Source organism: Aquarana catesbeiana, linkage group LG07 (assembly GCF_042186555.1).
Source record: "Aquarana catesbeiana isolate 2022-GZ linkage group LG07, ASM4218655v1, whole genome shotgun sequence".
In the NCBI taxonomy this organism is placed as follows: domain Eukaryota; kingdom Metazoa; phylum Chordata; class Amphibia; order Anura; family Ranidae; genus Aquarana; species Aquarana catesbeiana.
In genome coordinates, this window is record NC_133330.1 from 193,882,744 (window position 1) to 193,901,390 (window position 18,647).

Sequence of the window (18,647 nt, forward strand, 5' to 3'; positions counted from 1 at the left end):
GAACATAACTATGCGTTATAGCAGCAGATTTGCTTGGATTTGTAAGTGTCACAGGTCACAACATAGAAACATTCCTCATAGAAGAATTTTACCTATTTTATGGGTTACATGAATTTCTATACATTTTATAGCTTTTAATTTGTTCTTATGGTATATTTATATGTGCCTTCCTATCACTGCAAGAACCCCTTGTGCAATCCACTTTCTATTAAAAGTGAAGTAGGGTTTTTTTTTTTTTTTTTTTTTTAGACTCCTACTTTCCTCGGTGGATGCAGCATCGCTCTGATGCTGCACCTGTCCCTCTTCAGCTCTAAGGCCCTTTTAACACTTGTGCGACTTATTACACAGATTACACACACAGATTACACAGGCATTGCTTCAAGCTGTGGCAAAGTCACACGACTTTCAGGTTATACAAGTGTGAAGTGGGGCCTAAGACTGAGATCCTGCAAGGAGAAACAGGGGGATTAGATTAAAAGGAGAATAAATGGAGAAAAGAAAGAAGATCAAATGACAGAACCAAGGAAAAAGAATGAGAGGTAGGTGGTGGGAGAAAAGAGGGAGGGAGGAATTTTAGAATGTTATTAATGTGATACTTTTGAAAATACGATATACAAAATTTTTTTTCCACTTTTCATAAATGTAATTAAAAAAAAAAAAAAAAAAAAAGGACTGAGAACCGAGCGATCAAACACTACTGATTCCTCGGTTCTCAGAGCTCCCCAAGTAGAGAGCTGGTGACTGTCAGTCACTGCTTTCTGCTATAACCCCCCCCCTCGTTCACTGGAGCATGGGGCTGTGGAGGGGCGGCTCAGGCATATGGGTGGATCCGGACTTCATTGTGGCCATCTTGCCCCAGCATGGACTGGCTTCAGCCCACTATCTGTTGATAATAAATGAGAACGGCACCTCCTGTGATCCACACAAGAAGTGCAGCCAAACGAAGTTTGGTTGCACTTTTCCTTTAATACATGGTGTAAGAACCATTTGCCGACCGGCTCACGCCAATATGCGGCGGCAGAATGGCACGGTTGCGCCAAACAACGTATGGGTACGTCATGGGGAAGAGGGAAATGGAGAATCTTTTATAACAGGTCCCCTTCACCACTTACGGGAGACGGGCCGTGACCCGATCTCCCAGAAGTTCGGCCCCCCTCCTCCTTCCCCAGGCCAATTAGAAAGCACAGCGTGCTTCGTACATGCACAGTAGTGAACCAGGAGTGAAGCCAAAAGGCTTCACTGCCTGGTTCCCTTACCAGGAATGGTGGCGGCAGCACCTGGGAGTCGATCCGCAGATCGGCTTGGGGCCAACATCGCAGGCTCCCTGGACAGGTAAGTGCCCTAGTATTAAAAGTCAGCAGCTACAGTATTTGTAGCTACTGACTTTTCCATTTTTTTTTTTTTTTGGCTGCACCTCCTCAAGCGCAAAATTACATACCTGTACACAATTTCTTTCTTCGGGTTTTGGCCGTGCGCCACCGGAGACCAGCTCCTTCTGTGATTGGACACAGCAGGAGCCAGTGGGTTCCGGGACCCGCTGTCTGCCATAACTCGCGACCATTCCTGAGGAACAAACAAGGCAGATCACCGTTCTATCAGAGGGGAAGATGGAGATCTTGTGTTTCTGCTAAGCAGGAACACAGATCTCTTTCTTCATCCAAAGCATCCCACACACACACACACACACACACACACAGTTAGAAAGCACTCCCAGAGAACACATTTAACCCTTTGATTGCCCCCGATGTTAACCCTTTCCCTGCCAGTCTCATTAGTACAGTGACAGTGCATTTTTTTAGCACTGATCACTGTATTGGTGTTACTGGTCCCAAAAAAGTGTCACTTAGTGTCAGATTTGTCCGCACAATGTCGCAGTCCCGCTAAAAATCCCTGATTGCCGCCATAACTAGTAAAAAATAAAAAAATAAAATTAAAAAGTCCATAATTCTAGCCCATGGTTAGTAGACACTTTACCTTTTGCGCAAACCAATCAATATATGCTTATTGGGATTTTTTTTACCAAAAATATGTAGCAGAATACAAATTGGCCTAAATTGATGAAGAAATTAGATTTTTTTACATTTTCTTATTGGATATGTTTTATAGCAGAAAGTAAGAAATGTTTTCTGTTTTTTTTTCAAAATTGTCACTTTTTTTGTTTATAGTGCAAAAAAATAAAAACTGCAGAGGTGATCAAATACCACCAAAAGAAAGCTCTATTTGTGGGGAAAAAGAGGACAACAATTTTATTTGGGTACAGCGTCGCATGATGTGCAATTGTGCCGTATAGCAAAAAAATTGCCTGGTCAGGAAGGGGGGGGGGGGGGGGTGAACCTTTCGGAGCTGAAGTGCTTAAACCAGAACTAAACCCGTGTTAACGTGAAAGAAAACAGTGAAAACAAAAATGTAGAAGCTGCCATTAATGACTTGTTTTAAAGGTGTAAGCTCTGGATCTCATCTCAGGACTGCTTAATATCCCTGAGCCAAGACAAATATTCAAAATAGGAGTTCAGACTTTTCAGCTGCCACATGCAATTTTCATGTCACTGACTCTTTATCTAATTAAACAAAGATAAGGATGACAGCCTTATGGTCTGCACCTTTAAAAAAAGTCGGTAATGGCAACTCCCATATTTCGCATTGAATAAAGGTTAGATCACACTTTTGAGCTTTACCAAGGGATATTTTTTAAAAAATCTGTCTGGTGCAGTTTGCAGTTAATTTTCCAATGGAGTGTGTGGCAGTTCAACATGTCTAAAATCTTAAAGATGGGCTAAATACTTAGATTTCCTGAAGAAAACACTGTTCCAGATTCTATGCTTGTCAGGAAAATACTTGACCAGCTGGATCAGGAGATGCAGCATTTTACAAAAGCTTGTTTCCTGCGATGCTAAAGAAGAGGACCATACAGATTGGGGAAGGAAGACATCAATCCTCCAAAAGGTATATCTGGAATGCTGAAGGCTGCCAGGACTGCTTGTAGCTAAAAGTGCTGGGATACTATTTTTAAATTCATGTTCTACGTTTACAATAAGTGCCAAATGCATGTTAAGTTAAGGTAGTTCCTTTAAAATGTGCTGCTTGGACACTGCAGCACATATGTATGGACACGTGCCTTTTTTTTAAACACAGTGGAGATTCAGGCTGGGTTCACACCATTGCGAATTGGATGCAGATTTTCTGCATCCAATTCGCAATAGCAGAAGATTTTGACCAGCTCTCTATGGAGCAGGTTCACATATCTCCGTTGCAGCTCCAGTGTGAATTTGAACAGGAGCCCTGTGCGTCTTTTGGTTCATTTCAGGTCCAAATTCAGCCAAAAATTCGGGCTGAAATTGGACCTGAAACCGTGAACGCGGATGCACCGGATAGTGTGAACCCAACCTTATTCAGTGGTTTGTAGTAAACTAAAATACACGTAGGTAGGTGAACCATCTATTGAATAATGCGTATTGCATGTTACCATGAATTATTGCAACGCATATAGTGACTTGGCCCTAAAAATTTAGGACCACTTTAGAGCTGAATTCCAGGAATTCAGCTACTTTGCAAGAACTGCAGACATACCATGTGACTGATTTACTAAAACTACAGAGTACAAAATCTGGTGCCGCTCTGAATAAAAACCAGCTTCCGGGTTTTTTGTCAAAGCTTAATCGAACAAGCTGAAGTTAGGAGCCGATTGGCTACCATGCACAGTTGCAGCAGATTTTGCACTCTCTAGTTTTAGTAAATCAACCCCCATATGAAAGGTCTATCCAGGTGTCTGCAGCCTCATAGACTTATCTCTATTATTCAAATCTGACAGGTTTATTGTGCTCCAGGAAGATAACTTCTGGCACTGCTCACTGTGGTCTGTTTCTTTAAAGCGGGGTTCCACCCAAATTTTGAACATTATCTCTATGCATTCTCTTCCTTGCCTAGATGCTGACATGCTGTGTAAAAAAATTTAAATCGCCGTAATTACCTTTTTTTTTCTAATCTTCTTTGCACTTCCTGGTTTTCCTCCCATGGGAGTAGGCGTGTTTCTAGTCTCTCCCAGACCTCCCACAGTCCCCTGGGAGCTAGTCTCAGGCTTCCCAGCATGCATTGTGCAACAGTGTCATCACAACATCTCGTTGAATGCTGGGAGCACAGCATTCACTGCATCCAGGAAATACATGCTTGTGGGCTTCAAATGCCCACAATGAAGATGGAAACCGCCTTCAGTGAATTTTATAAGTTATTCTTTACAACGAAATCGGACACAGGCGGACTTATTTCACAGAACATGTGAGTAGATAATCATGAGAAGAAAAGTTTGTGAATGAACTCCAAAAAAAAAAAAACGATAGATAGGTGGACCCCCGCTTTAAGAGCAGAGTCGCTGGAACTATGCCCGCCCCTACCTTCCTTCTGCCCTGTAAGGTTTACCCCCCTTCACGACCAGGCCATTTCTTGTGATACGTTTTTGTACCCAAATACAATTTATGTCCTTTTTTTACCCCACAAATAGAGCTTTCTTTTGGTGGTATTTGATCACCTCTGCGGTTTTTATTTCTTACGCTATAAACAAAAAAAGACTGAGAATTTTGAAAAAAAACACAACAATATTTTTTACTTTCTGCTATAAAACATACCCAGGAAAAAAAAAAAAAAAATGTAAAAAATATCATTTCTTTATTAATTTAGGCCAATATGTATTCTGCTACATATTTTTGGTAAAACAAATCAAAACAAAACCACCAATCACAGCGGGAGGGGGTCACTGGTGGCGTGCGCCCCAGACCCTATGCACAAAATCATGTACAGGTACGCGATTTCGTGCAGGAGGGCCGCCCTGCCACAGTATATATGTGTGGGGTGGTCCTAAAGTGGTTAACAGGAAGTGCCTAAACAAGGATCTTCATTGCAGGATCACTGGGTATTAGAAAGTTGCAATTTAAAAAAAAAAAAAATAATAAATTTGAAATGATATGAACACATCAAAGCTTATATGAAATGTTAGTGATTGGGTTTACACATACTTTAATCTTTACATCCATCCCAGCAAGCTTGTACACATAGTTTAAAGTAAATATTTGTATAAAGAGCAGCTTTAAATAACACTGGTTGCTATGTGATAAGTTATGAAGAGAAAGAGATGATCATATAGTTTTGCAATGTAAAGCGAAAGACTTGCCAATGCAACAACTAAAAAAAAGTAAACAAACAGCTTAGCAATGTAACATTCATTTTGCTAATATAAGAAAACATAAATTTAGCGCAATGAAGAATGGAAACTGTGACTGCTCTGCCTTGTGTTCTCACTGTTGCTGATTAGTTTGAATTAAAACCACGTTTTTATATAAATAATAGACAAAGCGGAGCAGTATTATTTTAAAGCATATGGAAACCCAAACAAGAAAATCTAGGTGAAATTATATCCATCTGTTTATATTTTTGCTTTCATGACCTCGTGGAGCCTACTGTCCCTCAGGCACCCCTGGCCGCAGTAACTCTACTGCCTCTCGCATTGTACATGATGATGCTGAAGGACTGGCCACCGCCCAGAGCATCAGAAGCTGAGAGCACCGTTGCCAGTCAGAGAGGAGTATAAGGTAAGTAATATGGTCTTCCCATCTCGCCATAGACCTAACAAGCATTGAACACTTGCTGTGCGTTGGGCCATACTTCCAGCCAAAAGTTGGGCTTTAAACTCAGAAAACATTATGTGGGAAGTATAAACAAATATTAAGCTTCCCAGACCAAGTTCTCTTGCGATTACCCTTTTGCCAGCCATGTAACGCATTTGTGGGGTGGCTTGAACACTCACATGTCACACATATGTGTTCTTGAGGTTTTTGTGCTGAGAGTGTGCCCCCAGCATAGTGACCGAACTTTCACAGACAGCTCCTGGTCTCGGTTTATGATCAGTAGCTGATGGAACAGGCTCCCAATCATGTGACAGCCATTAGTAAGCCTGTTCTGGCATTAAGGCCTAGTTAAAGCAGAACTAAACCCTCCTATCCCTTACTACCAAGGAAGCTGCCATCTTAGCCTCCATTTGATCTGCAGTTGCCATGGTGCTGCACACTTGATTCGCTGAGAACAGTGACAGCTATCATTCACGGCATGCTTTGAATGTAGCGGTTATTTTATTTATCACAGGTACTTATATAGCGCTGTCAACTTACGCAGCACTACACCTATATTGTACATTCACATCAGTCCCTGCCCTCAAAGAGCTTACAATCTAAGGTCCCTAACTCACATTTATACATACACATACTAGGGCCAATTTAGACAGAAGCCAATTAACCTACCAGCATGTCTTTGCAGTGTGGGAGGAAACCCGGACAGGGAGATCATACAAACTCCAGGCAGGTAGTGCCGTGGTTGGGATTCGAACCAGTGACCCTAGTGCTGCTGTCTTGGGAAGCTGTTAAATCAGTGAGTTTAGTTCTGCTTTAAAGTGGAACTATACTCTGCAAAATACTCACCTCAACCTTCCAGCAATGTGACAGTTACATATCTTGCCAACCACGGCCATCTTCTCCTTGGGTTACTTACAGGTGCCAGTGGCCTCTTGATAGGCCAGTGAGGAGTGACGTCATCCTGTGCATGTGAGTCAGTCATTCCAGCACAGCCAGAGTGGGCTGGGAATAAAAGCGGAGGTGTGCATTTATTAGAAGTTTGCGAGCAGAAAAGTATGTCTTACTAAAGAAGAGACATAGCATGTCTCTTCTACAGTAAAGGGCTGCCTGCTCACAATTGTCAAAATTTTAGTTTTAGTCCAGCTTTAAAAGGGCTGCCAGAGAGGGAGGGGGTTAAATGTACTTGTGTTTACATTCATTTATATGCGTTCAGAGCAGCTAACCTGCCTCTAGACACACAGATTTCAATTTTTATCTAAACATCAGCTAAATGTACAATGTGAATCAGATTTTAGCTGTGCCCCACAGATCTCTGAAAGTGCATGAGACAGTCTGATGCAGACAATTGATGTAAGGGGGAGCTCCGATGGAGGGCACCTGATGATATGCAAGGGGGTGCTCTGATGGGGGGGGGGACCCCTGATATAAGGGGGCGCTCTGATGGGGGGGGAACCCCTGATGCAAGGGGGCGCTCTGATGGGGGGGGAACCCCTGATGCAAGGGGGCGCTCTGATGGGGGGGGAACCCCTGATGCAAGGGGGCGCTCTGATGGGGGGGGAACCCCTGATGCAAGGGGGCGCTCTGATGGGGGGGGAACCCCTGATGCAAGGGGGCGCTCTGATGGGGGGGGAACCCCTGATGCAAGGGGGCGCTCTGATGGGGGGGGAACCCCTGATGCAAGGGGGCGCTCTGATGGGGGGGGAACCCCTGATGCAAGGGGGCGCTCTGATGGGGGGGGAACCCCTGATGCAAGGGGGCGCTCTGATGGGGGGGGGAACCCCTGATGCAAGGGGGCGCTCTGATGGGGGGGGGAACCCCTGATGCAAGGGGGCGCTCTGATGGGGGGGGAACCCCTGATGCAAGGGGGCGCTCTGATGGGGGGGGAACCCCTGATGCAAGGGGGCGCTCTGATGGGGGGGGAACCCCTGATGCAAGGGGGCGCTCTGATGGGGGGGGAACCCCTGATGCAAGGGGGCGCTCTGATGGGGGGGGAACCCCTGATGCAAGGGGGCGCTCTGATGGGGGGGGAACCCCTGATGCAAGGGGGCGCTCTGATGGGGGGGGAACCCCTGATGCAAGGGGGCGCTCTGATGGGGGGGGAACCCCTGATGCAAGGGGGCGCTCTGATGGGGGGGGAACCCCTGATGCAAGGGGGCGCTCTGATGGGGGGGGAACCCCTGATGCAAGGGGGCGCTCTGATGGGGGGGGAACCCCTGATGCAAGGGGGCGCTCTGATGGGGGGGGAACCCCTGATGCAAGGGGGCGCTCTGATGGGGGGGGAACCCCTGATGCAAGGGGGCGCTCTGATGGGGGGGGAACCCCTGATGCAAGGGGGCGCTCTGATGGGGGGGAACCCCTGATGCAAGGGGGCGCTCTGATGGGGGGGGAACCCCTGATGCAAGGGGGCGCTCTGATGGGGGGGGAACCCCTGATGCAAGGGGGCGCTCTGATGGGGGGGAACCCCTGATGCAAGGGGGCGCTCTGATGGGGGGGGAACCCCTGATGCAAGGGGGCGCTCTGATGGGGGGAGAACCCCTGATGGGGGGGAACACTGGTGCAAGGGGGCGCTCTGATGGGGGGGGGAACCCCTGATGAAAGGGGGCGAACCCCTGATGCTGCACCCCCAGATCAGAGAGGCTAGATTCACCCCTTATGTGAATACCATTTACAATCATATGTGTTTAGAAACGTCCTATAAAAGGCATGCATCTAATTTCCAGTGCGAATAAGGCTGGGATTACGTCCGCTTTAATAACACAGTAGAAACCCCTCACGGGTTGTCAGACACACATGAATGCAGCGTATGTTCATTTGCAGTAGTGTCTCCTTCCAGGCCACTAATTTATTTGATGGTTTCCACCAGCAGATGGGAAGAGAAGCCTCTCATTTTCAATGGGCACAGGAAGGCTAATTTCCACCATGCGCCATAAATAATGGACAAGGCCAATCCCCCACCTGGGGCACTAGGAGGGTGGGGTGGGAAGACTTCAGGCATGATGAGGGAAGAAGAAGAAGAAGCAGCCTTGTGGAGCTCATGTAACAAAGGAAATGACATGTATTTTTTTCCATGGGAAGGGGGAGTCTGGGTGATGCTTCCATCCCATCACACCCCTCAGATAGGCGGGTTCCCAGCTGGCAGTCAGCCCCCTCATCCTTCCAAATAAATGGAGAGCAGACGGCTGCCTGGGTTCCTCCCAGTACAGGCCAATGGAATGATGTGTGAGCCTACAGACACTGGACTTGTACACAGAGCACCCACACAATAGAGACGAATGGAGCTCTGTACTGCTACAATGAGGGACTGCCTGGCATTCCTTTCTGTCATTCCTTTTAGTATGTCCCCTACAACGACACACATACCATACACATACATGACACACAAGACCCCCCCGGAGAAAACAGCACAGCAACCCATAACCACAACAAGCCACCAGTCACTGCAACTCTTCTAGCATTTTCCCAGCTCTGGGCGTGACGAGGGGAGCCCGGTAGGCTTGTATAGACACAGCACAGCCTATGGATGGACAGAGACCTCCCCGGTGTGGTACCTGCTCTCCCATGTGCCGCTCTCCTCGCTGGGCCCAGTGGGTACCGTGCATTCGGTAATGACCTCTCCCAGTCCCCAGTATGTGACTCTCCAGGCTCAGCCCCCGGTGCCCGGGCCGCCGTCACTAAAGCCGCCACACTCCCTCTGCGTCTTCAGTCTCAGGTTGCGGTTGTCAAGCGGATCCGCCGGTACCCAATCAGAATCCGCAACGTGAGGACCCCGAGCTGAGCTGTCTGCATATGTGCCTGCTGGCGGCCAGCGATGGATATGTACAGAGTGATGGGCAAGGAGGAGGTTCGCAGTCAGTGATGGAACAAAATATCTATGCAGTATGCAGACAAAAAACTTCCTTCTTAGTTTTGTAGAGAGTGGGGGAAGCAATAGAACCCCTGTCAGGTTTTTACTGCAATCTGGGGCTACATTCCAGATTTCTTAGTATTAAAGTATAAATGAATATTCACCTTGTAAAACAATCCATTCCGATTTAAATAGAAATGAAAGGCTGTATAAAGATTAAAAAAATTATAAATAACTTTTTCCCCCTTTTTTGTTTGATGTGATCTTATTCCCTCTGTTCTCATCTGCATAAGATATGGGGGAGGAGAAACAGCATGACACTGAGCTTCCCAGTGAAAGCTGGGGGGGGGGGGGGGGGGTCAACCCAAGTCTGATTATTGAATTAGCTCCCAACACAGCTAGAGAGCTTACCATGCTGTGTTCTCCTGCCTAGTATAGTCAGTTTTTAACCACTTCAGCCCTGGAAGGATTTGTCCCTTAATGACCAGGACATTTTTTGCGGTACGGCATCGCTTTAACTGACAACTGCGTGGTAGTGAGACGCTGTACTCAAAAATTTATGTCCTTTTTTTCCAACAAATAGAGCTTTCTTTTTTTTGGTGGTATTTAATCACCTCTGCAGTTTTTATTTTATGTGCTATAAACAAAAAAAGAGCGTTAATATTGAAACTTTCTTTAACTTTTTGCTATAATAAATATCCCAAAAAAACATTTTTTAACCACTTGTCAACTGGGCACTTAAACCCCCTTCCTAACCAGACCAATTTTCAGCTTTTGGTGCTCTCACATTTTGAATGACAATTACTCAGTCATGCAACACTGTATCTATATGAAATTTTTGTCCTTTTTTTCACACAAATAGAGCTTTCTTTTGGTGGTATTTAATCACCGCTGGGTTCTTTATTTTTTGCGCCGTAAAAGAAAAAAGACCGAAAAATCTGTAAAAAAATACATTTTTCTTCATTTCTGTTATAATATTTTGCAAATTAGTAATTTTTCTTCATATATTTTGGCCAAAATTTATACCGCTACATATCTTTGGTAAAAATAACCCAAATCGGTGGATATTATTTGGTCTTTGTGAAAGTTATAGAGTCCAAAAGCTATGGTGCGAATATCTGAAAATTGATCACACCTGAAGTACTGACGGCCTATCTAATTTCTTGAGACCCTAACATTCCAGAAAAGTACAAATACCCCCCAAATGACCCCTTTTTGGAAAGAAGACATTCCAAGGTATTTAGAAAGATGCATGGTGAGTTTTTTGAAGTTGTCATTTTTTCCCACGATTCTTTGCAAAATCAAGGTTTTTTTTTTACTTTTTTTTTTTCCCACAAAATTGTCATATTAGCAGGTTATTTCTCACACACAGCATATGCATACCACAAATTACACCCCAAAACACATTCTGCTATTACTCCCGAGTATGGCGATACCACATGTGTGAGACTTTTACACAGCGTGGCCACATACAGAGGCCCAACATGCAGGGGAGCACCTTCAGGCGTTCTGGAGCACCCAGGCCAATTCTGACATTTCTCTCCTACATGTAAAAATCATCATTTATTAGCTAGAAAATTACATAGAACCCCAAAACATTATATATGTTTTTTTAGCAAAGACCCTAGAGAATACAATGGCGGTCGTTGCAACTTTTATCTCGCACGGTATTTGCGCAGCAATTTTTTTAACGCGTTTTTTTTTGGAAAAAAAACTGTTTTGTGCTTTACAAAAACCAAAACAGTAACGTTAGCCTAATGTTTTTGCATAATGTGAAAGATGAAGTTACGCCGAGTAAATAGATACCCAACATGTCACCTTTCAAAATTGCACGCACTTGTGGAATGGTGCCAAACTTTGCTACTCAAAAATCCCCATAGACGACGCTTTAAAATTTTTTACTGGTTACATGTTTTGAGTTACAGAGGAGGTCTAGGGCCAAAATTATTGCTCTCGCTCTACCGATCGCAGCGATACCTCACATGTGTGGTTTGAACACCGTTTTCATTTGTGGGAGGGACTTATGTATGCGTTCGCTTCTGCATGCGAGCACACAGGGACAGGGGCGCTTTAAAAAATTTTTTTTTTTATTGTTCATATTACTTTATTTATTTTAGTTTGATGCTTTTTTCCCAAAAAAAAAATTTTGGACCACTTTTATTCCTATTACAAGGAATATAAACATCCTTGTAAAAGGAATATGGCATGACAGGTCCTCTTTACAGTGAGATATGGGGTCAATAAGACCCCACATCTCACCTCTAGGCTGGGAAGCCTGAAATAAAAAAAAAAAAAAAAAAAAAACGATCCTGGCTTCGATCGTAGCGGTGAGTCGGTAGAAGCGCGGGAGGGGGGGACATCCCCTCTCGCCTCCCGTAAGAATGATCAAGCAGTGGAACAGCTGCTATGATCGTTCTCATGGTGTAGGGAATCGCCGGCTGAAAAAGCTGATATCTGAATGATGCCTGTAGCTGCAACCATCATTCAGATATCCCCGCACAAAGTCAAGGACGTTGTATGACGGCCGGCAGGCGGGAAGTGGTTAAAACGCTTTTTTTTTTTTTTTTTTTAACACAAAGTTGTCCATTTATACAATATTTTTACCACATAACATGTACATTCCAAAAATGACACCCCAAAATAGATTCTCCTGCTCCTCCTGAGTACGGCGATACCACATGTGTGAGACTTCCACAGCCTGGCCACATACAGAGGGCGAGTACAGCTGAGCATGGCTCAGCATGGCAGGGTATGGTGGGGTATTGTGGAGTATGGCGGGGTGTTGCAGAGTATGGCGGAGTATTGCAGAGTATGGCGGGGTATGGCGGGGTATTGCGGAGTATGGCGGAGGATGGCGGGGTATTGCAGAGTATGGCGGAGTATGGCGTGGTATGGCGGAGTATGGCGGGGTATTGCGGAGTATGGCGGGGGCATGGCAGAGTATGGCAGGGGCATGGCAGAGTATGGCGGGGACATGGCAGAGTATGGCGGGGGCATGGCAGAGTATGGCGGGGGCATGGCAGAGTATGGCGGGGGGCATGGCAGAGTATGGCGGGGGCATTGCAGAGTATGGCGGGGGCATTGCAGAGTATTGTGGGGGCATTGCAGAGTATTGTGGGGGCATTGCAGAGTATTGCACAGCATTGTGGGGGCATTGCAGAGTATTGTGGGGGCATTGCAGAGTATTGCACAGCATTGCAGAGTATTGTGGGGGCATTGCAGAGTATTGTGGGGGCATTGCAGAGTATTGCACAGCATTGCAGAGTATTGCACAGCATTGCAGAGTATTGTGGGGGCATTGCAGAGTATTGCACAGCATTGCAGAGTATTGTGGGGGCATTGCAGAGTATTGCACAGCATTGCAGAGTATTGTGGGGGTATTGCAGAGTATTGCCCAGCATTGCATAATAGTAGGGATGGCTGAGCATGGATGGATGGATGGCTGGATGTCTCTGTGCAGCGCTGTGGGCACTACACATACAGCCCACAGCGCTGCAGACATCCATCGGTACACAGGAGGGGAGGAGAGGAACCGGCGTCATCAGATGACGCCGGTCTGTTTACATGTGATCGCGCCGTCATTTGACGGCGCGATCACATGGTAAACGGCCGCGATCAGTGGCCATTTACCGGGATCCATGATGCGCCGGGTCCTCTGGACCCGGCGGTCACGGATGTGTTCGGGTGCGCGCCCCAGGGGGCGCGCGAGAGGGGAATTCTGGGAGGACGTCATAGTACGTCCTCCCAGAGTTATCCAACCGCCCTGCAGCCGTTATTCGGCTATGGGCCGGTTGGTAAGTGGTTAAAAGCAAATTTCTTCATCAGTTTAAGCCGATATGATTTCTTCTACATATTTTTGGTAAAAAAAAAAAAAAAAAAATCGCAATAAGCGTATATTGATTGGTTTGCGCAAAAGTTATAGCATCTACAAAATAGGGGATAGGCTTATGACATTTTTATTATTATTATTTTTTTACTAGTAATGGTGGCGATCTGCCATTTTTAGCGGGACTGCGACATTGCGGTGGACAGATCGGACACTTTTGGGACCACTCACATTTATACAGCAATCAGTGCTATAAAAATGCACTGATTGCTGTGTAAATGTCCCTGTCAGGGAAGGAGTTAACACTAGGGGGGGTCAAGGGGTTAAATGTGTTCCCTCCTGTGTGTTTCTAACTGTGGGGGGATGGGATTGACTAGAGGAGAAGACATATCGCTGTTCCTGATTAGTAGGAACAGCAGATCTGTCTCTCCTATCCTGTCAGAACAGGGATCTGTGTGTTTACATACACAAATCTCCGTTCTGGCTCTCGTGCCCGCGATCGTGGGTGGCCAGTGGACATCGCGGCCATCAGCCACGCGCATCGGGTCCCCCGCCGTACAGCTTTTATATACTATATAGTGTATATAATAGAAGTATATAGATGAGTTTAATGTGTATATAATAGAAGTATATAGATGAGTATAATGTGTATATAATAGAAGTATATAGATGGGTATATAGTGTATATAATAGAAGTATATAGATGGGTATATAGTGTATATAATTAGAAGTATATAGTGTATATAATAGAAGTATATGGATGGGTATAATGTGTATATAGATGGGTATATAGTGTATATAATATAAGTATATAGATGGGTATAATGTGTATATAATATAAGTATATAGATGGGTATTGTGTATATAATAGAAGTATATAGATGTGTATATAGTGTATATAATTAGAAGTATATAGATGGGTATATAGTGTATATAATAGAAGTATATAGATGGGAATAATGTGTATATAATGGAAGTATATAGATGGGTATAATGTGTATATAATAGAAGTATATAAATGGGTATATAGTGTATATAATAGAAGTATATAGTGTATATAATAGAAGTATATAGATGGGAATAATGTGTATATAATAGAAGTATATAGATGGGTATATAATAGAAGTATATAGATGGGTAAATAGTGTATATAATTAGAAGTATATAGATGGGTATATAGTGTAAAAAAAGTATTAATTTTTATATGCGCAATAAATCTATTGCTAAACGGTACTTCACTATAGTTTCCTCCTTTTATTTAGTTTTTGGGTACTAATTATCTTGGATGAATATCATAAACATGTTAGATCTGCCTGATGAATTGATGTTAAGCTGCCATCCCCTGGCCACTGATAAGCCTGAAGTGACCCCTAGACTTAAGAGCTAATTGTCCTTTCCATCCGGTGAGTGGGGACACAGGAGGGGGTGTTTTTTGCACCTTGAAAACTTTGGAGCACTTTGCACTTTTTTGAATTGGAGCACACCGTTCACTTTATATGGACATTTACTTTTTATTGTTTTTCATTACATATTTATTCATTGATGTTGTGCTTGCAAGCACTGTAGTTTATATTTTATTTTACTTACACTATTGGCAGTCCACTGGACAGGTAAGAAGTGTCATAATCTAAAAAAATGTATCCACACTGTCCAAATTGCAGCACATTTTTACATTCAGAAAATACCTATCAATATAATAGGAGACAAATACTGTCTACGTTACAATTTGTAGGTAATCGGGCATGCCCTTGCACTACATGGTTGGGTGAATTTATACAAAAATGTAAACACAAAAGAGAGATAGTGTGTTTGTGTTTGTGTTTGGCAAAGTCAGTAGATAGAGTATTTGTATCTGTTGACCTTGCATTTTTTGGGGGGAGGGAGGGTTCCAAATGAGTCTGTGCCCCCAAAAAATGGTCTCTTGCACTCTGCCTGAATTTGAGGACAACAATAACATTTGTACACATTTTAGGGGTTGTTTAGGGTAAGCCCCAAAATTTAGCTGACAAAAAACACTGTGAAGTTACTAGGTTAGGTGTATATGGGCCCAGGATAGCTGATCGCGGCCGTTTACCATGTGATTGCTCCGTCAAATGACGGAGCGATCACATGTAAATAAACCGGCGTCATCTCATGACGCCGGTTCCTCTCCTCCCCTCTCTGTACCGATCGGTACACTGTGAGCGAGGAGGGGGATGGATGGATGGCAACAGCGCTGTGGGCTGGATATGTAGTGCCCACAGCGCTGCTCAGTGACATCCAGCTATCCATCCATGCTCAGCCATCCCTAATGCTCTGCAATACCCCACAACACTGTGCAATACTCTGCAATACCCCACAATACTGTGCAATACTCTGCAATACCCCACAACACTGTGCAATACTCTGCAATACCCCACAGTACCGTGCAATACTCTGCAATACCCCACAATACTGTGTAGTACTCTGCAATACCCTGAAATACCCCGCAATACCCCACAATACTGTGCAATACCCCACAATACTGTGCAATACTCTGCAATAACCCAAATACTGTGCAATACTCTGCAATACCCTGAAATACTCTGCAATACCCCGCAATACTCTGCAATACCCCACAATATTCTGCAATACCCCGTAATACTGTGCAATACTCTGCAATATCCCACAATACTGTGCAATATCCCACAATACTGTGCAATACTCTGCAATACCCCCCAATACTCTGCAATACCCCGCAGTACTCTGCAATACCCCGCTGTACTCTGCCATACCCAACCATACTCTGCAATACTCGGTGATACCCAGCCATACCCAGTCATACTCGGCGATACCCTGCCATACTCAGCCATACCCAGCCATGCTCAGCCATACTCTGCAATACCCTGCCATACTCTGCAATACCCCGCCATACTCTGCAATACCCTGCAATACCCTGCCATACCCTGCCATACCCTGCAATATTCGGTGATACCCAGCCATACTCTGCCATACCCAGCCATACTCTGCCATACCCAGCCATGCTCGGCCATACCCTGCCATACTCGGCTGTACTCGGCCTCTGTATGTGGCCAGGCTGTGGAAGTCTCACACATGTGGTATCGTCGTACTCAGGAGCAGTGTTACCAACCTTCCGAGGCAAAATTTACTGGCAGGATACCAAAAATTTACAAACGGCACCAATTTTTTACTGCACTGCAAAAAAGTACCTATAATTACAGTTTTCAGTGCTAAACAGTGCAAATATGAATATTTAAACTATAAACATATATCTAGTGCTATTAGCAATGTGTTTAAGTTTAACAAAAGTAAAAAACATATTTCTGCATTGACACGAAGGTCAGGTTACTATAACCCGGCCAGCACAGAGTTCCCCCTTACATCAGAGTCTGCAGGATTCCCTCTTGCAGTGAAATGAAACTCTTATGTAAAGGGGAACGCTGCAAATCATGATCTAAGGTGGAACTCTGATGTAGAGGGGGGTTCTGGTGACCAGAGACCACCTTATATCAGAGTCCACTTTGTTCTCTTTACATCAGAGTTCCCAATTACATCAGGGTCCGCAGATTGAGTTCCTTGTTGCACTGTAAGGGCGAATCCTGCAGACTCTGATGTAAAGGGGAACGCCAGGAACTCTGATGTGGGGCGCACTCTGGTGACCAGAGACCACCTTCCGTACAGTGAATACACTAAGGTAAGGGGGTTTACTAATATAAGGGGGAAACATTTATATCGGTGCCCCCTTACATCAGTGAATCCCCCTCAGATTGGCCTGGCGGCGCTGTCACTGACCTCCTCTCAGGTGCACCGTGCGGGGCTCAGTCAAATGGCTCCAGCTTGGTGGCTCTGGGTTTTATTCTACAAGAGACTGTCAGAGACTGCAGACAGGATACAGGAGATGGTCAGAGACTGCGGACATGCTACAGGAGACGGTCAGAGACTGCGGACATGCTACAGGAGACGGTCAGAGACTGCGGACATGCTACAGGAGACGGTCAGAGACTGCGGACATGCTACAGGAGACGGTCAGAGACTGCGGACATGCTACAGGAGACGGTCAGAGACTGCGGACATGCTACAGGAGACGGTCAGAGACTGCGGACATGCTACAGGAGACGGTCAGAGACTGCGGACATGCTACAGGAGACGGTCAGAGACTGCGGACATGCTATAGGAGACGGTCATAGGCTGCGGACATGGTACAGGAGACAGTCATAGGCTGCGGACATGATATAGGAGACAGTCATAGGCTGCGGACATGCTACAGGAGACGGTCATAGGCTGCGGACATGCTACAGGAGACGGTCATAGGCTGCGGACATGCTACAGGAGACGGTCATAGGCTGCGGACATGGTACAGAGACAGTCATAGGCTGCGGACATGGTACAGAAGACGGTCATAGGCTGCTGACATGGTACAGGAGACGGTCATAGGCTGCTGACATGGTACAGAAGACGGTCATAGGCTGCTGACATGGTACAGGAGACGGTCAGAGGCTGCGGACATGGTACAGGAGACGGTCAGAGGCTGCGGACATGGTACAGGAGACGGTCAGAGGCTGCGGACATGGTACAGGAGACGGTCAGAGGCTGCGGACATGGTACAGGAGACGGTCAGAGGCTGCGGACATGCTACAGGAGACGGTCAGAGGCTGCGGACATGCTACAGGAGACAGTCATAGGCTGCGGACATGGTACAGGAGACCAAATGTGCTCACTACTTACTCAGATAAAAAAAAATATATAAATAAACACCTCAAGACCATCAAGCACAATACATAATTATATTATCACCATACAGTACAAACACAATATACAGCAGCACTTTTCCATCAGAAAATACCAGCCAAATCATATTGCTGCTGCTGCCTCCCCTCTCCTGGCATGCTTGGATTTGTAGTGCCACTGTGCCACAGACACATGAGTTGCTAACTCTGGGGAGGACTGAGGTGGCTGTGCCTGTACTGGTGGTGAGCACTGCAGGTAATAGGAGATTGGGGAGAAAACCTCCTCCCTTTAGAAGAAAAGCAGATTTGACACACAAAAAAACCATCTGCACAGTGCACACAAGCCTGCTACAGAAGCCTGCAACACAGCCCATCCTCTTCCCCCCCCCTCCTGCCCATTAACACAAGTAAAGACACAACTGCATTTAGCTAATTGCTAGCCTAGCTAAGCTTACCCCCTGCTAGGCTGAAGTCCATCCGGGCGGGCGCTCCACTGCAGGCTTGCTCACTCCACTCCTCCCCCCCCTCCCAGCATCTCCCAGAATCTCCCAGAATCAAATAAGGCGCGCTGTCGGAGGAAGGGGGAGGGTACAAGACAAGTAGCAGCAGTCACAGGGATGATCGGAGACTCTCAGCAATGCTTCGGGACTGCACAT

At 45.5% G+C, this 18,647-nt stretch overlaps 1 protein-coding gene across 1 annotated transcript in view; it reads right to left on the reverse strand.

Moving 5' to 3' along the window:
• The window catches only part of WDR47 (WD repeat domain 47), a 271,732-nt gene extending 262,283 nt beyond the window's left edge, over nucleotides 1-9,449 (reverse strand). The window contains exon 1 of the mRNA XM_073592940.1: nucleotides 9,164-9,449. Within this exon, the coding sequence (XP_073449041.1) occupies nucleotides 9,164-9,214 (51 nt within the window). The 5' untranslated portion in view covers nucleotides 9,215-9,449. The remainder of the gene's footprint in view (nucleotides 1-9,163) is intronic.
• Nucleotides 9,450-18,647: the final 9,198 nt, after the last annotated feature.